General features: G+C 49.8%; 1 protein-coding gene across 2 annotated transcripts; it reads left to right on the top strand.

Moving 5' to 3' along the window:
- On the top strand, nt 1-23,735 carry LOC144155310 (protein argonaute-2-like). 2 transcript variants are annotated; one of them, XM_077686658.1, is made up of 3 exons: nt 1-156; nt 9,643-9,766; nt 20,975-23,735. In XM_077686658.1, exons 2-3 carry the CDS (start codon nt 9,646-9,648, stop codon nt 23,614-23,616), a joined length of 2,763 nt encoding a protein of 920 aa, XP_077542784.1. In that variant the 5' UTR covers nt 1-156; nt 9,643-9,645; the 3' UTR covers nt 23,617-23,735. The 2 variants fall into 2 exon arrangements, with proteins under 2 accessions (XP_077542784.1, XP_077542785.1); XM_077686659.1 differs by lacking the exon at nt 1-156 and adding an exon at nt 9,431-9,449.
- Nucleotides 23,736-24,024: the final 289 nt, after the last annotated feature.

Raw genomic sequence — 24,024 nt, 5'->3', positions numbered from 1 at the left:
CACATGGTGTAGATGTTGATGTTACTTCCGAGCCAGCGAAAAGCGATTCCGTCCGCGTTCAGTCAGTTCAGTCGCCTTGTTCTGTGACAGTCACGTCTGCGGACCGGCGACCTACGTTTAGTGCGCCGCTTCAGCATAGCCAAGCGGCCCTTCGCGGTAAGTTTCATAGCTTTGCGATGCACGTGCGTTACTACCCTGTATGTGCTGTTGTGAATTCTAGTCCGAAGGAGCACGCAGCTGCTGCGTTAGAAGAGCAAGAAGCGGTTTAGTCCCTTGTCCGTAACGTCAGTCTGCCAAATTAAAATGGCTTGAGTTGTTCTGGGAATCTGTAGGTCAACCTCAAGCAAACGGGGTTATGTGAGCGTACGATACACCGATGTTTGCGATATTTTAACCACAGTATTTCGTTGCTGGCGCAGCCAAACCATATGGCCAAACCGCCTGCCGTTTTTCTTTGTTACAATTGCGCATTCCGCCATTGCAGACACTATGCGGCTTGCCCCTCGCGCTCGCTAGCTGCGATTCTAGCATGTAGTACGTACGTTATACTTTTTATTTTCGTGCACCGTATACTAAACGGCTAAGCGGGCTTCACTCAGGCCATATCTTCGCGGGGAAAAGTGTTTTCGCCAAACATCTTGCTTATTGCTGCGTTTCAACCTGCATGGAATAAACAAGATGCATAACCACGAAGCTTGTCCATTCGAAAGAAAAGAACTGTTTGAGAGTCCGCGGCTGCATCAGTGCACTTGTTCAAGTGGAAGGAAACGCCCACCAGCACTTAAGCGAGGCTTCGCGGATGCTTCCGGTCGAGCGGCGCCACCATTTGAGCAGTTGCGTCTCTCGGCTGCGGCAGTTGAACTTCGGACGGCGTTATTAGAGTATTGGAGGCTAAAACTCTTCACTTCCGTTCGAAAACCGACTTTAAGCAAAAAAAAAAAAAAAAAAAGGCAGCATCTCCACTCTGTGGATGATGTCGTGGGTGCGGACGGAGTACGGGACTCCAAATGACAAGTTGCGCCCCGAGTGACATCCGATTTGCGCCCCGACCGTCATTTGATTTGAGCAGTGAGTTGCACCTTGATTATGCCCTGAATGAAACTGCAACTCGCGGCTCAAATCGAATTTCCCTTGATTTTCGCTTGATGGTGGTATGCGCATGGATGAACGCGGACGGACATTGGAAGGTCCTCAGGTACAGTCGCGTGCGATTTGAAGGTAATCGCGCGAGCTTGGACCGTTAAAGGCGATAACGCCCCCGCGCGGCCTTTTTCGCAGCGACTGGGACCTAGTTTATGCATTCTCCTCTCTCTCGGTCGCTGTTCCATCAAGCAGTAATCACTCCCGCGGCTAGTAAACCACCCTTTCCGCTTTTTGGTGATCTTGTGTGGTTGCAATCACGTGTGCGTTTTTTTTCTTGGTTATCGTGAGCAACGATAGCACCCATTGTTATAAATGTCCAGTATTTCCCGAGAATGCGTTTCTGCGCAGCTTTTCGAGAACTGCTGTAAAATACCACGAGTGGGACGTCGTCGCTGCGTGCGCGATAAAAAAAGAGGAAGGGGTTATTGATTTTACTGCTGGAGTGATGGCTGCTGGAATAAACAGCGACCGAGGGAGAGAAGAATGCGTAAACCAGGAACCAGGCAGGAGCCGCGTGGGGGCGTTATCGTCGTGGTCGGTCGACACTCGCGCGATTACCTTCAAATCGCACGCGACTGTACAGTGGTAATCTCGCTAAGGGTGAAGACGGGAGTGCGTGGCCACCGGTACTATCAGAGCAGCCTACCGTGCCCAGCTCGAACCATCACGCATGCGCTGTGCGTGCCGAGCAATATTTTGATTTCAGCGCGCGCATCGCACCATCGAAGCGTCTGCTCGTCGTCTATGCTGCGTCTCGTCTGCAAATGGTACCTTGTTTTGATTTGCGATTCCTGGATTTTTGCATGAAAACGCCCAAATATAAAAATGTAAAAGATGATAGTTTTCTCCCGTGTATTAAATGAAGGTCGTAGCGCCTGCGCCTCCTTTGAGTGACCAAGTTGGAAGCCTTGAGTTGCGTGCTTCTATGTGCATTTAAAAGAATTTTTGCAAGCACTTGCAAAAATAGTGCTGTTAAAATCTGCGTGATCTTTTTGAGTCTGTTTGAAACAAGTGGGCGAGTTACGCTGCTGTGCCGTAATCATTGTATTGGAGCTAAAGAACGAATTACAGCTCACACGGAAACATTTTAAATGCAGAGCATTCCTTTAACTCACGATGTCACCCGTTCTAGGCGGCCGTAGTAGTCCGCATCGCTCCCTCGACATGCCCGGCTCAGACGTTTCGCTATCGGCGCGATCAACATTCGATAGCGCGCCCAGGCACGTTTCGAGGACACTCTCTCCACTCTCTCGGACTCAACGTGCGCCGAGGCTGCCAATTTTACTGCTGACGAGCGCTCTCTCGTCAGCCGTTGCCACAAGTGCAACAACATTAACGTAACGCAAACTACTTAACGTCGTGCGCCCCCGGAAATGCTCTGCATTTGATCGTGCCCCTCGCGAGGGGGATGTTTCACTGCGTCGCCATGCGAACAGTTTGCCACGCTTTAGTTTCGAGTTCGCCGCATCTTTCGCCGCCGCTCGCTTCTTCGTTCGTGCACCGGCTGCGGTTGTCAGAGAAGGCGCTTCAAATCCTACCGCGTTAGTCGCCCCTTTGTAATCTGCACTTACGCTACTATAAGTTTTTTTATCGGGTGTGCGGGCCCAGCAAGCAATGAACGACAAAGGCAGTGCGTTGGTTGGGAGTGGGAATCTCGTCCGTCGAGTCAGGCAGACGAGAGTCGAGCAGCAACTGCCGGAGGAGCTCTGTTGCTGCTGTCAGCTTCTTCTCGGATCCTCGTAGAGCTCGTATGGGTGCCGGCTCACTCTCAGGTGGAAGGCAACGAACTCGCCGATTACTACGCCCGAGAACTGACCAACCGGGCTGAGGACGAGCCGGGACTACCATGCCAAGTCACTAGCTACAGAGACATTATCGAGCTACACGGGGAAGGCACGTGTAGGTTCCCCGGACCTCACCGGCAACTCAACAGGAACTAACAGACAATCGTACGCAGAGTACAGGCGGGGCCGCTCGCGCATCCCGTCCTCTTACGCAGAATGTACCCGGAGGAGCACGATATCAAGTGCCTGTTCTGCAAGAGCGAAAAAGGCACCCTGGCACACGTCATAGCCATGTGAAGGCCCTAGGGACTCTTTTCATGTAAACTCTAGTTTCCACTCATCCATACAGTGGCTGATAGCTCCACCGCTACACGCTCGATAAACATAGCAGACGACGCGCAGATGCTCCGATGACGCTGTGCGCGCGCTGAAAGCATAGTCTCGCTCGGCACGCACAGCGCATGCGTGATGGTTCGCGCTGGGCACGGTAGGCTGCTCTGATAGTACCGGTGGCCATGCGCTCCCGTGTTCACCCTTAGCGAGATCACCACTGTACTTCGCACCGTCACAGGCAAGGGAGTAAGCAGTGTGACTCTCGGGTACTAAGTCATGGTCGTAGCCCAATGGGTAAGACGACTGACGCTAACTCTGTCTGGTCTACCAGACACAAGCTCGAATCCTGCCGGTGCATGTAATTTTTTGCGATTGTAAATGCTATGCGCACGGACGCGGACGGCCATTTTGCGGTCCTAAGGTACCCCGCACCTAAAACTCGGGCGCTCGACTGGAGAAAACTGGAACGCTTTGACTGCAACTTCATAGAATCGCATGGACGAACGACACGGAGGCAATTTCTTGGTTATTCCTCGCCCTAGCAATGACAACTCCTTGGTCCTTCCGCACTTGATCTTTTTTTTTAACGTAGTACCGGTGCTCTAAAAGTTAATCGGAGTGCGTGAGCGGTGGCCGGAGCGGGCAAAAGTGCATGCCATCGCTATCTATGAATAGATGCGCCGCAGATAGCGAGAGTGCGTGGTACATGCGGCTGGCTCATCTCGATACGCTGACGCTCGCCTTATCGCCGGCTCAAGCGAAGCCGCGCTTGTCATCCCTGCACCCTGCTCCGTACTGCAAGAGCGACGTCGGCTGATAGTGTGTTAGAGCTAGAAACTCAGTTTGCCACGCAAGTGAAGATTACGCTGCAGGCCCGGTATTCTGATCTACCCACCCTCTATCCGGGCACGCCACCCCAGCCTGAAACCATTTCCCCATTGCCTCAGCACGGCAGAAAAAGGGTTTAGCTCGGCCAATGTAGATAGGTGCTGTTACATTAATGGAAGGCATCCAAGAACCGACCTCCGTCATGCAGGGGTAGCGTGTGGACAAGCGGCCTGCACGGGAGTGCCTCCGTTTTGAAGATGCTCAGCCAAGAGTAAAACGCAAGGTGACCCTGCAGCACTTACCACCGACTTAGCAATCTCCTCCTGCAAGAATTGCAAAAATGCGTCTAGTGTCACCATAGCTACGCGGGATGAAAAATCGCACATAACCGCTCCCTCTCAACTTGCCCTCCCACAACGCCACGAAGGATACGCGGTCTCCCCCGGAGCGGGGGGTGGCTCGGGTCACTGGCGGCCTTCTCGGCAACGTCTGCGCTCAGGCTGATAGGACTTTTTTGAAGCAATAAAATAAACGCTTCTTCTCGAGTGATCTCGTTCTAAGTGAATTGAGTTCGTCACTGCAACCCCGCGTGCTCTGGAAGCACAAAATGCCAAAACTGTACAGTCATGGACAAATCAAATGCGAACCGCGGAACTCGCGGCTGAAGATATCGGTGAAGTCACCTGGCAGCGGCCGTAGAAAACACGGTCATGCGCAGTAGATGTCTGGAGCGAGTCTGCGTACACGCACACTCTCATGTCTGCGTCACATCACCAATATAGCTTTGCATGTGTGGTGCAGTAACTCCAGCAGCTAACGGTGGACACTCGGGTCACGCCCAAAACTATGTTCAGCGCTGCCCGCTCGGGAGATTTCTGCAAGCACTGCGGTGCCTGCGAAAAAAAATTGGGGCAGCTTGCACTAGTGGTGCAAGGCTGGAGAAACATTTCCCCTTTCCCTTTGTCGGCGATTGGCTCTTGCACCTCACATGGATTTCCAAACTTGCCGCTGAAGGTTCTCCATGACTGCCAGGCCCGGATCGTTTTGTACGCAACCTTTCACATCTCTCCCAAAGTGGACCGCGTTAGCACGCGCTAGAACCCGCGGCAACCGGCTTCGCGAACTCTGTCTGTAGCGCGAACTGTCCTGTGCTCCACATTGAAAGATGCGGACGCACGTGAACGGTTTTCGCGGTTTTTTTCGAGCTCATCACGTAGCGCAACCCCACGTGGACGACGCCAGGCGCCGTACCAAGCTCAAGCCTAAACACCTCTTCCTGCGTAAAGCGGTAACGCCCGTGTGATTGAGATTTCGGCGCACGTTAAGGATCCCCAGGTGGTCAAAATTAATCCTGAGCCCTCCACTACGGCGTGCCTCATCGCCTGCGTAGTGTCGACGCGTTAAACCTCACAATCAAACATCTCTGCTGTTAAGAGAAGCTCAGTTGCAGCAGTGAGGCCTATGCGAACAAGCGAGCGAGTGAACGCTCACATGAAGTCTAATGCCAACGCTACGAATACGCGTTCGATGAGCACGACTGCAAATGTACTCACTGTAGCCTTTTTTTTTTTTTTTGTACACTAGACTGCAAGTGTGCAATATATACTGTGCCCGCACGCTGCCTGCCACCGGAGCAGGGGCCCTAGTCAGGCTCCAAGCCTTTAGCCTCTGCTCCCCTTTCTGTACGGAAACAATAAAGAACGAGATATTGTGCTCCCGAATGCAACGATAGTTCAGTCGGATGGACGCCGGTTTCAGAACGGGACGGACCTAGGTTCCATTCCCTCCAGAGAACGCATTTCAATTGGAGGTTTGACTGTTCGTGTTGGACAACTTACGGCCGGGTTAAACAGTTTCGCGGTTAAAACGAAAACATCGGGCCGCCAACATGGCTGTGCAAGGGCAACTGGCCTGTAGAATAGTTGGAGCTGCCTAACTCAATTTTTGTGAATACTACAATTCTGCTAGTAATTATCCAAGCCCGCACAATGCTTGCAGGTAATATATATTTATAATTGGACACGAATTCTGGTGGTATATTGTTCGCTACAAGCACCGAATCTGCGTAGTGACTCAGCCATGACTTCGTCAAACAAGGCATGTTCTTGGCGGCCAGCTTATTGTTCAATTCCCTAGCCACTGCACCACGAACGCAAAACAGTGTAGTGCCATGAGAAATTAGGGGGCATGCTATTTTTGTCTGCGTTTCTGTGCGCTGGTTTTCGAAAAAAGCATGGTGAACTCGAACGAGAACGTGAGCGCGTTTCCCGCGCAAGCACTGGCCGCAGGTGAAAGCAATTACGCGCCGCATTGCTCTCAGCGCGACCAACACTCAGTTGAGGGGTGGTAGCACTTGCAGTGTTTACAGCGCTCTTGTGGCGTGGAGACAAGGCAAGCATTCGAGCGAGGAGAGGGCGACGTATCGCAGTGGCAGTTTGTTACAGTATACATTATAGAGGAATGCGGCACTAGCGTCTATGCGTTTCACATCAGGGCCGTCTGTGTCATGGGCGACCAGTATAACGTACGCTCGCTCTAATTTCGTCGTCTGCTTGTATTGAAACGTTTTAGTGGCCGTAAATTCAAACGCAGTGCGGCAAAAACGCCAAGAGAACTGTGTTATATATCGGCAAAAACGCCAAGAGTGCTGTTATATATGTAGAAAAAAAACGCGCTGTTTTAAAACCAAGGAAAAGAAGTCAAGCGTACTCCTTTTAATGAAACTGTAAGAACGGTTGTCTTGGCAAGTCAATGCGAAGAAAGCAACCCCCCCCCCCCCCCCCCCAGAAAAAAAGCTTCAGAATCAAAATATCATGCAAAGCCCCAGCCAGCAGCACTGATCTCCCCATAACCCCCCACGCCGACATGGATTCCCAGGCGCAGTTTCCTCTAGCATACTTACTAAAACTATGCTCAGTGGGACACACGGCCTCGATCCCGACATCTCTACTGCGCGTGTCCGTGTTTTCCGCGGCCGCTGCCGGGTGACGGCACCGATATCTTCGGTCGTGCGTTCCGCGGTTCGTATTTGATTTGTACATGACTGTGCAGTGTACGTACCTCAGGCCTGTCTAGGGCATGCTAGCGCACGGCTTCGGAGCATGCTCGCGACATCTGATAGTTGCTCGGTTGGAGATACCTTGCCACTGCGCGTGCGCGGATCTCTGGACTGGGCGGGCCGGTCGTCATTTAGCATGGGCACCTCAAATTTAGACTCCACCACCGCGAGGGGCGCTTCTGTTCTACAGTGCAGCCGTACGCGGTGACGCTCTTAAAGGTCTTGGTATTCACTAACGGAACACTAACAAGTTACTTGCCCCAGTAACCACTAGGTACTTAGTAAGTAGAGGTAGTAAATGCAGCACTAATAAGGGTTACTAACTGAAGCAGGCAATAAGCACCACTACCTTCACTAGTAAAGTCCTAGCGATAACACCTTTCTGCGCTACATGCGCTTCACCCAATTTCCTAACCATGCAGTTGCTAGTGGCAAAGCCTACGTACCGTACCGCGAGGTAGTACGGTTCGTAAGGAGTTAGTAAATACTGCCGTTACTACCCTTTTACGACCTTTTATATTAAGAGTGCAGGAGATAAGTGCGCAATTTCACGCGATGCATTATCGCCCAAGGAAGCTACGTAATCGCACAAAAGGCTCGACCGAAAGCGCTGCTGTGCATTCTTGCTGCGTGTTTTTGGTTTGCTACGCGTGAGATTGAGATTAGCGCAGGTCGTTTTGCTGGATTTCATAAATGCCTGCGCTGATTTTGCACCGCGCCCAACGACTCGTCTGTCTGGCCTGTCCCCGCTCACGGCTGGCATTGTGCGAGACAAGAGCCCCTCGTGGGTGGTGGCGTGTGAAAATTAGTGGCCTATGCAAAACGACGACCGGCCCAACCCTGTCCGATTACCGCGCACGCGCAATGGTAAGCTCTCCAACCCAGCAGGTACCAGAAGGTGTCGCCAGCACTCTCCGGAGCCGTACGCTCGTTTGCCAGCCTGACGCGCACGGTACGTACAGGTTCAGGCGTAGAAGAGGTTGGTGCACGGCGCCAACGACGGCGGATCGTCACTGGAAATGAGAGAAATAAACCGCGACGCTGATCAGCAACAGCCAATAAGACGGCCACCGCGGTAATGAAGTAATTAAACCGGTGCATAATGAGTGAAATTGAATTGCGCGGTTGGTTTTTCCGCATCTTTAAGATTTGCCAGCGCACCGCTTCATGTGCGTGTGTAATATTTGACTTGTGCATTCCTGGTAGTGTAATCTAAATAAAGGTCGCGCCGTTTTATTTGCACATTTCAAAGCGTGCCGCAGGGTCCCTTTAACTTGTTTAATGCATGACAAGTAGAGAACAGCGACAATGCAGAAAGCAGCACACTGGCGTGCTTACAACATGACAACTCGAACGGACAGAGAAACGCTCTCAGCAGAGTCCAGGATGCGCACGGACTCGCTGATCGTGAAAGGTCATCCTGCTAGCTGCAATCAGCATGCTGCGCTCTTGGCTCGCGAATATAGTAGATAACAGGCACTCCCATCCTGCTCAGTGGCGAAACAGCGTAACCAGGCGCCTAAAGATAAATTACTGGCGTCGCTTCTTTATCAAGCATTTTCCGTGGGTATGCCACTCTCAAACGCTCTAAAAGAACTACGCATGCGCGCAGTTTACTGACTCTGCAGCCAGACGGTGCAGCATGCGTCGGAGGCTGTGTGCTCCGTTGTTCGTATTTCTTTTAAGCCACCCTGTACGTCCACCGTTGGTAACTGAATTCTGCCGGTTCTTGCAACCGCCGAGGGCGTGAATCATCGTCCCGAGGGCCCGCGCGCGATGTACTATTATGGGCAATATGAAAGGGAACACAGGAACGCGTGGCAAACAGCCTCGAAACAGGCTCGGAAGCGACACGCGGATGGCGCTGTGAAAATCAAAGGGGGAAGGAGGGCGCTCTTCCACTAACTGTTGGCACTCCCACCACGCTTGGATTTCTACAAAGCAGCAGCTTACGCCATTTCGCCGATAATATGGTATCGTCCGACAGCCCATTAGACGCCCTGAGAATGGGAAGAGTTGTTAGAACAGCTTCCCCCTTTCCACTTTGTTTCCGACGGCGGCCGCTGCGTATCACGCATAGCTGGGTCTGAGGGTGTTTTCTATGCGTTCCTGTGTTCCCTTTCATATTGCTCATAATAGTGCAGGCTCCGATGTGTCGAAATTTGTTCGATGCGCAGGATGAGCTGGCTTCACCGCAACGCATGCAACTTCTCCGCAGTGCACCAAACTTGTTTCACGCGCGCACAGGGTAGCGGCGGCGCACTTCCCGCTGAATCGTGAACCCACTGTGGCTTCTGAATCAGGTGCGGTCATATTAAAAGGAAACAGAATATAGTTAAATTTTCATCTTGCAAAACCCGATTATGCGAATTCCCTGCTGTCGCGAATTTTCCTTACTGCGTTCGCGATTTTCCGGAGTTCTTGATTTAACAAACAATTCGCGGGTCCCAGTCAGTGTTCAACTGTGTTGTGAACGTGTCTCCTTTCTTCTCGAAGGCCATGCAGCGTCCTCCGGTACCCGTAAGAGGCGGCCACAGACCGGGCCGAGGAAGGTCAGCTTGGGCACCTGCTGTACGCCAACAGTTCACGCCTGACCTACAGCCGGCATTGAGCGCGGAAGGTGAGTCAACTGGCTGATTGTCGCTGCACTGAACTAGAGCACATTTTCCCCGTTAGCCTGTACACTGAGGGATGAAGGCCTCTGCCTCCTATCCAGCACTAGCATTCCATTCTTTGCCCCACGCGTTCCTTGTACCGTCCCTCCATCCAGTCTTTTCCTGCCTCTAGTCCCGCCCCTCGTCAGCCCCTCCGTTGACCTGGTGGACCACCGGTCGTCGGCTCTCCTGTCCAGACTCTCCAAGTATTGCCAAATTCGAGCTAGGGTGCCTTCCACCCAAGTTTACTATCATTCTTCTTTCCATGGCTTGTTGGACCGACCAACGTCGCTTTGCTCCTCGCCGATAATCGCTTTTGTTTTCTTTTTGCTGAATGACTATCGAATCCTTCTATTGCTGCAACTGAAAGCAGGCCGATAGCCATGGTATGGCTTGAGTACGACACTCGAGACCTCAATGCTCAGATCGAGACAGAGTAAAATCTCGTGAGCGAAATTCTGAGTTATCCGGAGGGCGTAGAGCAGCAATATTTGGCTTGGGTATACGTAGTGGCCACCTAGCGAAACCAAGTACTGTACGCGCTTGTTTACTGCGTTTTAAAGACATTTGAGATTTTAAAAACAAGTCGGAAAAAAGGTGCAGGGAACCTATCGGGCGCATTGGAAAATGTATTTCTGTTGTGGTGAAAAGCCGCCATCGAGACCCCTAAGCTGCCTATCATAATTACTACCGATTGTTGTACGGTAAAAACTCATTAAACCGAACCGCAAGGGGAAGCCATATCAGATCGAATTAAAGTTCGAACTGACGAAAGCGAAGAACAGTTCCCGGTGATTGTGAAGCGGTATCAGGCCAACAATTGCTTGAAAAAGTCCGCCAATGCCGTGTCGTCGGGTCGGCTGCGTGTTTCTTGAGTGGCGATGAGCTTCGTGCAATTCTTCCGAAGTATTGTGTACTCCGAGTTGTAGTAATTTGCGACGCTTGGATGAGGAAACGGACGGGCTTAAGGAGAGTTTGTAAACTCGATGGACTAAGGTATTTAGTTTTTTTCGGCGCACATGGTAGCTAGGTATGGCATATTGTATGGGGTTGCTTGAGGGATTCGGAGGGTGTCCTTCTCTCTGAGGCGGCAACGGCCCGGCGAAGCGTCATGTACGAGGGTGCATTGTAATAATGCAAGGAGGATTTGAGTCACTTCTGTTTTTGTGGATGCTGAGGCCGAGTATATGGAGGTGGGCGACGTTGGGTACGGGTGTTGTCTGTCAACTCTGGATAAGTGAGGGGGTCTGTTCGTTTTTCTTTGTAAATGCTGACCCAGTGTGAGGGTGGGTTCGTAGGGAGCAGCATACAGCCGCAGTTAGTGATCCTCATTAAACTTGCTCAGAGAAACTAATCACTTTCTGTTCATTCCTGGCCATCCCGCGTTTGTCACGTGTCGTGCAGAGCATAAAAAGCCGCGCAAAACGTTTTCGCAAGGAAATTAAATGCGTTTTTATTCATACATTTTAAAGGATAAAAAATACATTTTATTATAAATATGTAGCGGGCGCATTGTAAACAAACTTCATAAATAGTTACAAGGTGTTCAGAAAGGGCAGGGATGGCTGCACACTCTTTGGGCGGAGTGGCTGTCATCGCCCGAAAATCCTTAGCATGTAGTAGTATCATCATACTCTCTCCTTGCGGCTGTAGCAATTCGTACAATATTTTATTAACGGTATGCTTCCTTTACATCCCTCCCGACTTGCAGCCCCTGAACTCCGAGTTCGAGGGGCTTGCAGATCGGCTACCCGAACCCTTCGTTCTCACAGGCGCCCTGAATGCGCGTAACCACCTTTGGGGCTCTTCCCGCACGGACGCCCGAGGCCGCCTGGTTGAAAAATTCGTAACATCCTCGGCAGCTTGCCTTTTTAACAAAAAAAAACAGCCTACGTACCATAAGACACAACTCATTCACATCTTGACTTGGGCATTGGATCTGCAGTTTTTCCGTCTCTTGAGTGGGACGCGTACACGAACCCATATGGTAGTGACCACTTCCCTACCACATTAACACAGATAGGCAAAGGCACAAAGAGTTCCCCTTACCATAAAAGGTTCAATGAGGCAATATCGAGCTGGAATACATTTACACCAGCCAACCCAAATCGTCACGGCGCACATTCTCTACGCCGCTGAAAAGTCAATTCCGCAGGTCTCCGGTGCCCCGCGCAACCCAGAGGCCCTATTGGAACGCCGACTGAAGGCGGGCACAAGAGGCTAAGAACAAGGCGTGGGGTATCCTTCGTCGATACCCCACGACACAGAACCTCATATCCTTTAAACGGGCAAAGGCTCTTTGTAAGCGTGTGCGTCTTGAGTTGGCGCGTCTTTCTAACGTCAACGCCGTCTTTCTAACGTCAACGCCTTAGCCTGCCCTTGGTTAACAGGTGACACACATTAAGATAAGGCTAACTGTTGTGCCAAAGCGTCCGACACAATTTCGCTTGGCCTGCGGATGGGCCGAATGGCTGGTCTGAATCTCGCCCCGCTGTCCAGCTACCCTCGGCAGACGTGCACCGACGTGCCTCGGTGTAGTGCCGAGGAGTCTCCTTCCCCTTCCCTTCTTCGGCGGACCGTCTGACGCAACCGCTTCGGGTCCATTCATCGAATTCAAACAGCGGCCGGAGGACAGTCCTAATTGGAGGAATTTGACTGCTCGCGGCTGAAACGGAACCCCGGGCCCGGGGATATAAAAATTACGAAGCGCACGATGGGCGGGCGGAAATCGACGGAGTCACCGAGCTGAGACGGGCTCTCGCCTTTGTGAGAGCCATGCAGCGCCCTTGCACATATTGTGTATAGATGTTGCTTTAACTCACCGTCACCTCGACAGCTTTTCCGCTCAGCTCGGCGCAGCACTGGTAGCGGGCTGAGCAACGCACCTTAAAATGTCATGTGAAAAGAAGTCTGCGTGACACCAACAGATCACACTTCTTCTGTGAGTTCTCTTCATGAGATGCGGGCTGCTCTGAGCCCTTGTAAGCCTTCAGCTCCAGGTGCAGTCATTACAAAACTATGATAGGGTCCTTACACGCAGCCACTGTTGAAACACTCCATCTATACAATAAAATAAAATATGGCTTTCGGGCGCCTTCCAAGGTTTTGGAGGGATGCCATAATAGTGGCTTTTCTGGAGAAGGATCCCTCTTCGGCCACAAGTTATCGTCCCATCGTACTTACAAGCTGCTTGTGCAAGCTTTTAGAGGATTAACAGGAGGCTTGTGTACGTTTCAGAGTACAATGGACTTCTCGAGAGCTGCCAGGCAGACTTCAGAGTGGTGCAATCCACTAATGATCAACTTGCGGGCCTACAATCGTACATCAAGGATGCCTTAGTCTATAAAATGTTTTGCGTAGCGGTGTTTCTTGACCTCTAAACGGCTTATGACACTGCTAGGCGTTACGGCATCCTAGCCACCTGAAGTTTTCGGTCGGTCTACAAACATGCTAAATACGCTCGACAGCTATAGGTCCCAGCGAACTTTTCGCGCATGGACTGGTTCAGCTCTTTTAAGAGTTCACGTGCAAGAAAATGGAGTGCCTCAAAACAGGGTACTGAGCTGCACGTTGTTCAAAGTGAAAATGACTCGCTTGGTAAGGCGTCGCCACCTTCAGTATCCTATTTTATGTATGTGAACTACGTCCAGGGCTTAAAGGACATTTGTCCTTCAAGTCCAGCTTGGTGTCGGGGAAACTTGCTAGCTCGGCAGACAAGAAAGGCTTTAAGCTGAACCCAGAAAAAGTACTTGCGTCGTGTTTTCCACGAGTTGCGGGATCCGGACTGATCCTGGAATCACCCTTAACGATGTTGCGATTCCTGTAAAAAAGAAACGAAAGTTTTTAGGTGTGGTTTTCGATGAAACGTTCACATTCCACACATTGTACAAGTCATGCATGCCTGAAAAACCGAAAATTGGGGAGGTGCTTTCACACCAAACTTACGATGCAGGCAAACTCCTGCTGCGTGTTTTGCCAGCTTAGTAAGTTCGAGGTTAGACTACGGCAGTATCGTTTATCGGTCAGCAACGAAAACGGCCATGCTTGACCCAGTGCTGCAGTTAGGCGCTCGCCTTGCGTCTGGCGCTTTCCGCACAAGCCGTCCACAGCCTATTCGTCGAGTGCAATAAATGGTCCCTAGGTCACTAGAAAATATACATGGACTTGCCGTAGGCCTCTAAAATCATATTTATTTATTTATTTTATTTTATTTATTTAAACATACTGCAGCCCCTTTGGGGCTATTGCAGGAGGGGGGTAGGTACAAATTTTAGGAAAACCAGGGTACAGCCATACATGAATAAAATATACAGACTATTTGTCACACTAGCAATGCAGGATGCGGAATGAACGCGACAGTCAAGAAAACTTATAATGGGCAAGGTCACATGAGTACATTGATAGAGGATGCATAACATACGAAACACAGGTATACCGTGCGCTCATCAATATGCCCTACAAATAACACGTTTATACACCTATGCACTGATACAGTTTGCTAAAGCAACAAAACAAAAAAAATATTAACAAGGGATAGATTAGTAATTTTCAAGTGCTTCCAAAAATGTCTGATTGAAGAGAACGGACGCTGCCTGGCAATGAATTCCATGCTTCTATGGTTCGGGGAAAGAAACTAAACTTAAACGTGTTGATGCGTGGGTGATAAGGGGAAATGTTCAGGGGGTTATTGCTTCTTGTTGTCGAAGGATTGGCCAGGGTGATATATTCGAAGTGGATAAACGATGCGTAGAATGAACGACGCGCTGAAAAAAAATTTAGTGAATCGATGTGACGGCGGGCAGACAGTTTTTAGGCTAAGCGATGGTAGGGCAGCAGTTGGGGAAAAGTTGCGGTCGTATCTGCGGCAGATAAACCGGACGACTTTCTTTTGCACTGCCTCAATGCGGTTAATGTCACACTGTTTGTGCGGATTCCATACGTTAGATGCATATTCTAATACCGGACGTATTATTGTGTTATACATTAATAACTTTGTGTGTTGAGGGGCCTGAGGCAGTGTACGTTTCAGGTAGCCAAGTTTTCTTTGTGCTTTGTTAGAAATGAAATCGATATGTTTGGACCAAGACAAATTACTGGTAAAGTAGACGCCTAGATATTTGTAGTGTGGGACCTTTTCTAATTGCACACCCTTGGAAAAGTACGTGAAATCGAACGGTGATGCGCTATGGGTAAACGACATGACTATGGTTTTACTAAAATTGATAGTCATCTGCCATGACTCGCACCATGCAAAAAAGGCTGAGAATGATTCGTTAAGACGGTGGTGATCTTGTTCTGTTGTGATTGTGTCGTATAAGACGCAATCATCTGCGTAAAAGCGAATCTTCGAGTTGATGTTATAAGGCAGGTCGTTTATGTAGAGTATGAATAACAAAGGACCAAGTACAGAACCCTGGCAAACACCGGAAGGCACACTGGAAACTGGTGATTCGGATCCGTTATAGTCTACATATTGCGATCGGTTACTGAGAAAATGCGAAATCCAATTGACGATCTTTGTTATTTAAAATGACTTTTAATTTGAAGATGAGTTTTGTGAGGCATATATCGAAAGCTTTTGAAAAATCAATGAATATAGCGTCTGTTTGCTTTCCGTTGTTCAGATTGTTAGCAATGTCGTGCGCAAATTCGGTTAGCTGGGTGATGGTACTGAAGCCTCGACGGAACCCGTGTTGTACGTTGGACGGTATGTTATTCCTTTCCAAATAGTCTATTATGTGCTTGTAAATTATATGCTCGAGCAATTTGCTCGAATAAGGTGAAAGGGATATCGGTATATAATTACTAAATAGTTGCTTGTCACCGGATTTGTATAATGCCAACACTTTTGCTATTTCCCATGAACTCGGGACTGTACTTGTTTCAAGTGATTTATTAAATATGACAGTTAGGTAGCGGCATGTACATAAAGCGTACCGAGCAAGAAACATGTTCGGAATTCCATCTGGTCCACTGCATTTTTTTGTGTTGAGGTTCAGGATAAGATTTAGGACGCCTTCCTCGCTAACTGTGACATCATCCAAGGATGTGGAAGGGTTACGGCTCACGAACTCTGGACATTGGCCGTTGTCGCGGCTAAACACAGAATGAAAGAAAGTACTGAAGGCACTAGAGATCATAACGGGATCATTGATAATGTCGTTGTTTATTTTAAACGAGTTTGACATTGTGTTTTTAGGCAATATTGATGACCAAAATTTGCGGGGATTAGTTGTTAGCAGGCGTTGTAACTCTACTCCGATAAAGAAATCTTTAGCGCACTTCATTTTACTCCCGAGTTCTTTCTTTGCCTTATCAAATTTGGCTATGCTCTGTGGGCTACTAGTAGATTTGGAACGCCTTTAGTCGGCGAGCGCGACGCGATAAATGAAGAATTTCTCGATTCATCCAGGGAACGTCAACATTTTTCTTTTTTGATTTAGTAGGAACGAAACGTTTGATGCAAGTTTTAACCAGGCTCTCGAATGTGCTGACCAACAGGTCAATATTACTATTCATGCTTAGGAGTGAAAAGGATTCAAAGGCTTCGGCTAACATGTCGATAATAGAGTTATCGTCGGCTTGGTTGAAATCCAAGAAGGAAGTGATAGCAAAGTGCGGTTTTTTTACTGCGCATGGTAGAGAAACAAGTACTGCCTTGTGATCGGAGATTCCATCGATAACTTCACAGTGGAAGCCTTTTTCGTTAAGATTTGAGCTTAGAAATACCAAGTCTATCATCATCATCATCATCATCATCACCAGCCTATCTACACCCACTGCAGGGCAAAGGCCTCTCCCATTATTCTCCAATTACCTCGGTCCTGTGCCAACTGTGACCAATTTATCCCCGCAAACTTCTTGATCTCATCTGCCCATCTAACTTTCTGCCGCCCCCTGCAACGCTTGCCTTCTCTAGGGATCCACTCTGTTACCCTTAATGACCAGCGGTTATCTTGCCTTCGCATTACATGCCCTGCCCACGTCCATTTCTTTTTCTTAATCTCTACTAATACGTCTTTTACACCAGTTTGCTCCCTGACCCACTCCGCTCTCTTCTTGTCCCTTAATGTTACACCTATCATTTTCTGCTCCATTGCCCGCTGAGTCGTTCTCAATTTAAGTTGAACCCTCTTAGTGAGCCTCCAAGTTTCTGCCCCGTAGGTGAGTACCGGTAAGATGCAGCTGTCATACACTTTCTTCTTCAGCGACAATGGTAGGCTGCTATTCATTATCTGAGAATGTCTGCCATATGCACCCCACCCCATTCTTATCCTTCTAATTATCTCTGCCTCATGGTTGGGATCTGGGGTCACAACTTGTCCTAAGTAGATATATTCGCTTACCACTTCCACTGCCTCGCCACCTATCTCAAACTGCTGTGCTGTCCCGAGGTTATTGATCATTACTTTAGTTTTCTGCATATTAATTTTCAGGCCCACGGTTCTACCTCTGTTCGCCCAGTGCGGAAAGCATGCTTTGCAATTCGTCCCCCGAGTTACAAGTCTAGTATAGCGTTTATTCGTGTTTCCGACTACTATCTGGGATAGCCCAAATGACAACGTTGTGTCTATCAGCGCATTGCAAATATTTGCTTCACGCCCGGAAGCAGTAAGGGAGGACCAGTTAATTCCGGGAGTGTTAAAATCTCCCATCAGGACCAGGTTTCGAAAGTCGGATACATGCTTGTTCATGAACTGATTAAGGCTATGCAACCCATCAATGGAAGATCCGGGGGGACGGTAAAAGACACCTACAGCAATAGAATTCCGATCCATATGAAGCTTGCACCATACAGACTCTACTCCTGGTGGGCCCGGAATGACTGAATTTTATTTCGGAACGTACGAGCAGTGCGACACCTCCTCCTTTCCCTGTCGAACGATCGGCGCGAATTGCGGCGAAACCGTGAGGGGTGAACTCTGCATCGTAAACACCTTCGTGTAACCACGTCTGTGATTCCAACTATGTGAGGCGAATACGAAGAAATAAGGGTAAGCAGATCAGGAAAGTTGCTGGCTATGCTTCTGGCGTTAATATTTAGTGCGACTAAATTCGAGGTAGTAGTATTTTGCAGTCAACGGGAAGTTGCGGCAGGTGTTGCTGGAGGGGAAGCATTGGAAGATGCGGATCGTGCAGATGGCGACGAAGAATTTACGACTGGGGATCCCTGCGTATCTGTTATTCGTTCACCGGTAGCCACGACCAGTGCGTTAGCGTCATCCCAGTTGTAGCGAACATCATCAACAAATAAGCGGTCAAAGCGCATTTTTACGGAACAGCCATTGCTGCGAAAATCAGCGGAAGCTTCCCACAACTTCTTACTAATGGCGCGTACTTTAATCGAAAAATCCTCAGTAACGTTCAAGGTGGAATCCTTAAGTGTTCGCATATTTTTCAGTATCGCTATTTTATCACCAAAATTCAAAAACCTAATTATCACAGTGCGGGGGCGCTCTTCGCGTAATTTACCGAGTCTGTGCAGACGTTCGACATGCGGGGATACTATGTTTAATCTATATCCATGGCTAATAGGGTTCGATTCCCGGCCGCGGCGGCCGCTTTTCTGATGGAGGCGGAAAGCAAAAACGCCCGTGTGTACGAGATTTGGGCGCACGATAAAGATCCCCGGGTGGTCAAAATTAATCCGGAGCCCTCCACTACGGCGCGCCTTATCGCCTGCGTTGCGTCGGCGCGTTAAAACCATACAATCAATCAATCTATATCCATGGCTAATCAACCTTTTAATTCTACCATTAACAATACATCCTCAGTGCAGATTTTTTAAACCGTCTATCCATCTCTCTGCCCTTCTCGTATAGAGACGTCTTCTTGGGGACTCCGTTTTAGAATTGTACAAATCATCTTTTAGTTATCTCACAACAGCATGGCATCTCTGCCCTGTTTCTTGCGACTTGTCGCTTATACAAACTTAGAACAGGGTGTTAAGAAGTGCGATTCTCCAGCATTTCTTGTCTCTGCAGGGGAAATCCCAATGTGCAGAATTTTACGGCGACTCTTCAAAAACTGCCAACACTTTCTTGTGCTGCTCACGGACCTAATTTTATTACCTGCATTACTATGAACTAAATTAGAATTTTAACGCCAGAAGCGGGCGGCATTTTCCTTTCTTTTTTGCTGTGTATCACATTTTCGAACATGCAATTTAGTCGTTCATATATAGACTCTTAGTGTTTCACGTGCATTAGCACCCACAAAGACATGTAAGAACCCCATTGTCAACCTTGTTCATCGTCAATCTTGTCCATGTATGCGGAAAAACTCAAACTAACAATATGCTGGGTTCCTGGCCACTCTGGCATCGCACGGAATGAGGGCATATGAGAGAGAGAGAGAGAGAAAAGTCTTTATTGAATGTTCGCCTGCAGGAGGGACGAGCAAAGGCTCCGCGGAGCCAGCCCGTCACTCGACGCTGCCTAGGGCGTCCTCGAAGCATTGCCCCGCAGGCGTCCGCCGGTTCGGCGCGCGAGGGGCCTTCCGGTATGTCCCCTCGAGCCCTCCGTCAGCGCCTCCCCGCGCTTCTGCCTGGCGAGAGCCGCCTCGAGCTGCTGGACGGCTTGCAGCTGCTCCGTCAGGTCCGACGATGCAACCGCTCGTGCGATGGGATCCGGCAGCCGCCCCTGTGGCGCGGCCGCTTCAGTTGGGTAGCCAGAACAGTCCCATAGGATGTGGGTCAGAGTTGCTCTGGCACTCGCGCACACACTGCACACGTCACTTTCGTAAATGTCCGGGCACACGTGGCGCGCGAGCACCGGCGTGATGAACGGGCTGGCGCTGCTGCCCTTAAGAACACCCTACATCGACCTCAAGCCTCATCATCAAGCCTCATCGACCTCATCAGAAAAGATTCGTAAAAGATGGCAAGCACACTGGAGTCAACAGAACCAGGTGCATGTAATAAAACCACACTTCGGGTGATACACCACCGACACACGCAACGGGTATAACGGAAGTCTCCTTATCCGCGTTACTCGTGCGACACACTAGCATCCGCTCACGGGCTCTTCAAGGCCCCTGTGCAGCAGAAGTGCAGAGGCCCTATCAGTAATCCCCGTTCTAATTCAGTGCAAAGCGCTCGACACACGACACTTCCCCCAACTCTACAGACATGTACCACTCCACCTGGCATTCTTTATAGGCAACGAACGAATGGTTTCCATTCGGCACGTTTTTGAGTATCTATTAGAAGTTAAATTTTTACACTTCATTTCTTACCACTCCTAGCTACAACCTGGCCCTCTACTCCAACAATCGTCATTGTCTGTGGTTTCACTTTCCTTTTTACTGACAGATTTAAGTATCTACGGGTACATCACTGTCATCAAATAACGTTCATTTGGAGCTATTCGCCCTAGTTAGCCTTGCGGCATTAAACACCAACCATCATTCACCTTCAAGCTCCGCCAAGGTCAAGTCGGTCCATTTTGCGGTTGCGAAGCGTCTAGTTGCTGGTTCATTCAAAGAGTATTGGCACGGAGAGAGGGGCAGGGGGAAAGTGCAAGAGCGCGTGCCATCAGAAACGATAAATGGAGGCGCTGGCTGCATGCAAGTTGGCTGCGCCGAGCGGTATGTTTTGTCTTGCGGTGTCATTGTGTGCATTCACTGCGCGCTCTCGGAGCGAGAACAGATTTCGCTCGACAAACTTGTTTCAATCACGTTCAACCACGACAAATTTACACGTAAATTCTGTGTCACATCTGTCGTTTGCTAAAAAGCTGAGCTGGTCATCTACGTTCACAAAGTGGAATGGGTCGTGATTTTTTTTTTTTTTATAATTCGGAATAATCAGGAATACAGCCTTCCTTTGCGCTGCCAAGGTCTCAAGTTTCGGGCTCGCAAGGCCGAGGTGTAGTCTTGTGCGGAATTTCACTGTACCCTATCTGACGCTGAAAGCCGAGCCACATTTAAGTAAACTCCAGTGCATTCTCTATGGTCCCGCTGTTGCAGCAAAAGACATTCTGGCTCGCCCAGATTTCTGTTCTGGTAGCCCTTGTACACATCCATGGCATCGCCTTTTATCCCCCTAGTTCGGCGTCTGCATATTTGAGAGCAGCTACCTGGGTAACTGTCCGAACATTACGTACCAGTGTCAGGTCACAACGCAGCTACCACCTTTGCAATATGCTAACATTAGCCAACTTTTCTCCCACCAGCATTCCCTGGATTGGAAACACCCCCGCCTACGCCACTTACAGGAAGTCCGGGAGAAAACTCCTTCAGTGGGCCATCCAGCACGGAGCACAGCCCCGAAGGGCCCTCAGTGAAACCCTCGGCTGCAAGTTTTTTCTTCCCCAAACGCAAAGGCTTTGGCAAGGAGGGAAGGCCCATTGAAATTGTAGCAAACTACTTTCAGATCGTACTGCCAACGAACAATATTTACCATTACGATGTTGAGATCGGAAGTGTTCGCGCGCAGGGAAACGTGCAGCCTGTCATTTCTAAGAACTGCAAACGGCGTGTGTTCCAACTCCTTGCGGAGCAGCACCGACCTGCGCTGAATGGAAACCTGCCTGTGTTTGACGGCCAAAAGAACATGTACACGAGGAAGCCTCTTGGTTTCCAGAAGATGTCGTTTGATGTAACCATGCCAGAGGAAGGTAGGGACCGACAGGAAGTCTTTAGAGTGAGCGTGCAGTTTGCCGCTACGCTGGACCTGGACCTTCTGCGGCAGCTTTACAATAAGCAGGTGACTACTCCAGAAGTACCTCAGGCCGTGGTGCAAGCATTGGACATTATCCTCCGCTATGGGCCGTCCACAAAATATGCTGTTGTGGGACGTTCTATCTTCAAGCTTCCAGTGGGAGAAGCTGCAATTGGTGGCGGCCTCGAGCTCTGGCATGGCTACCATGCAAGCATCCGCCCTGGACAGTGGAAGCCATTCGTGAATGTCAACACTCTGGTGACTGCCTTCTATGAATCCGGGCCACTGCTCACCCTCATAGGCAAGATACTTGGCGACCGCAGGAGAGACTTGGACATTAATAGTGTGAGGACGCTTTTCCCCGCGCAAGTAATCAAGCTCAACGAGAAGCTGAGACGGCTGAAGGTGTTCGTGACGCATTTACCTTATCGTCGCAAGTATACAATCGGAAAGGTGACGGTTGAGTCGGCTAACCAAATTGAATTTGGAGATCCACCTGTGACTGTAGCCAAGTATTTTGCGAGCAAGTATGGCAAACTTCAGTTTCCGCATCTTCCCTGCATCGAAGTGGGCTCGGATAAGAAGAGCTACATTCCTGTGGAGGTTTGCCACGTCGTTGAGGGACAGCACTACCGTCGCGAGCTGGACGAGAGCCAAACATCGGCAGTTATCAGGAAGGCGTCCGTGCCTCCGCACGAGCGATTCCAGAAGATTCAGGAAGACGTGAGGGGCTGCATTGCCGCAGGCGAGCCTTACTTGAGCCACTTCGGCATTCGCATCAGCGAGAAACCCCTCCAGCTTTCGGCGAGGGTGCTGCCTGCACCGCAGGTGATCTATAAGGATGAGAAACCAGTTTCCCCCAACAATGGTGCATGGGAGCTGCAGGACAACCAGTTCATCCGACCTGCCAGTATGACATGTTGGACGATTGTGAACGCTTCTCGGAGGTGCACAGAGTCGGAGCTGCGAAAGTTTGTCAACCTGCTGCTGACCATTGGCAGAAGAATGGGAATGACAATGAGCGAGCCGGCCGGATGTAGCGAATACAGGCCGCCCTCTGACATCACGTGCGTGCTCTCAGCGCAACGCGAGAAGTTTTCAAACCTTCAGATCGTTTTTGTCGTCCTCGAGGGTGATGGCAAATGCTCTCCTTTATACAGCACCCTGAAAAGAGCTGCTGAACTTGATCTTGGTATGATGACTCAGTGCGTGAGAGAGGAAACAATCACCAAGAAATGCAACCACGCAACTGTTGGCAACGTCTTGAAGAAAGTGAACGCCAAACTCGGCGGCACAAACAACACAATTCCCCCCGCTGTCAGGACCATAATTTTCAAGAAGCCCGTCATGGTAATGGGTGCTGATGTAACCCACCCAGCTCCCACCGAAATGAACAGACCTTCTGTCGCGGCCCTCGTAGCCAGCGTGGACCGACTTGCTTTTCGCTACATAGCAACATTCCGCATTCAGAAGCACGATTTCGTTGCCAAGGCCCGCCTTGAGGTCATTGAAGAAATGAAGAACATGGCCAAGGAGCTGCTGCTCGGCTTCTACAGGGTAACCAACTGCGCCAAGCCGGAAAAGATCCTCTGCTATCGAGACGGTGTCGGAGAAAGCCAGTTCAGCCAGGTCCAGCAGCACGAGGTTGCTGCTCTGCGAGCAGCGTGCACAGAACTTGAAGTTGACTACCAGCCAGCAATAACATTCGTCGCTGTACAGAAGCGGCACCACACGCGCTTCATGCCCAAGGACAGGAAAGACGGCTGCGGCAAATGCGGCAACGTCCCGCCAGGCACTGTTGTGGACACTACCATTACCCACCCGGTGCACTTTGACTTTTTCCTCTGCTCCCATTTCGGCATCCAGGGCACAAGCCGCCCAACCCACTACTTCGTCCTCTGGGACGACAACAGCTTTGACGCCGACGCGCTGCAGAGGCTCACGTACGGCCTATGTCACACATACGCACGCTGCACCCGTTCCGTGTCTATTCCGACGCCCGTCTACTACGCCCACCATGCAACCAAGCGCGCCAAGAGCTATCTGGACGCTAGCTATAGAAGCAGCTCAAATGGCCCTTTGCCACCCACCACGTTTCTTGACCGTTCTGTGCGAGTTTGCAAGGTGATTGAAAACAAAATGTTCTTCATCTGAATCATGCTATAACTCCGTGACCTGTTCAATCATGATAATTTCACTCTGTTCAACAGCAGTGCTGCAACGGCGCGAAGTTGCGTGTAATTCACAATAAATGCTTTTTTTGATCTGTTTGAGGTGAATCCTCCCTGTGATATTTTACCTCCTTCGTCTGTCGTGAAACGTACATAAAAAATATACTTCAATTGCAAAAAAAAAATCTGCCCTAAGCAAATGCATTAGTGCTGTGAATATAAATGCCACTGGCGGTAGCAACAGTTTAATAAAGATTCCAAGAGTTGGCGTCGCCGCCCCATACCTCTCCCACACTACCATTTGTGACGTCACCAATCGTAAATGGCGGTATTGGACTGACTGCATTTCTTTACGTGCTTTCTAAACCAACAAAGCGTTGCTCGGCGTCGA

Source organism: Haemaphysalis longicornis, unplaced genomic scaffold (genome assembly GCF_048455015.1).
Source record: "Haemaphysalis longicornis isolate Haplotype H1 unplaced genomic scaffold, Haemaphysalis longicornis Haplotype H1 scaffold_1, whole genome shotgun sequence".
Lineage (NCBI taxonomy): Eukaryota > Metazoa > Arthropoda > Arachnida > Ixodida > Ixodidae > Haemaphysalis > Haemaphysalis longicornis.
The sequence above is the reverse complement of the archived record's forward strand: the minus strand, read 5'-3'. Positions and strand labels throughout refer to the sequence as shown.

Bases quoted from the DNA above. Each gene is read 5' to 3' on its own strand.
- LOC144155310 (XM_077686658.1), top strand. From the start codon at position 9,646: ATGCAGCGTCCTCCGGTACCCGTAAGAGGCGGCCACAGACCGGGCCGA. The intron at 9,767-20,974 runs GTGAGTCAACTG...TTCTCCCACCAG, and splicing joins GCCGGCATTGAGCGCGGAAG to CATTCCCTGGATTGGAAACA.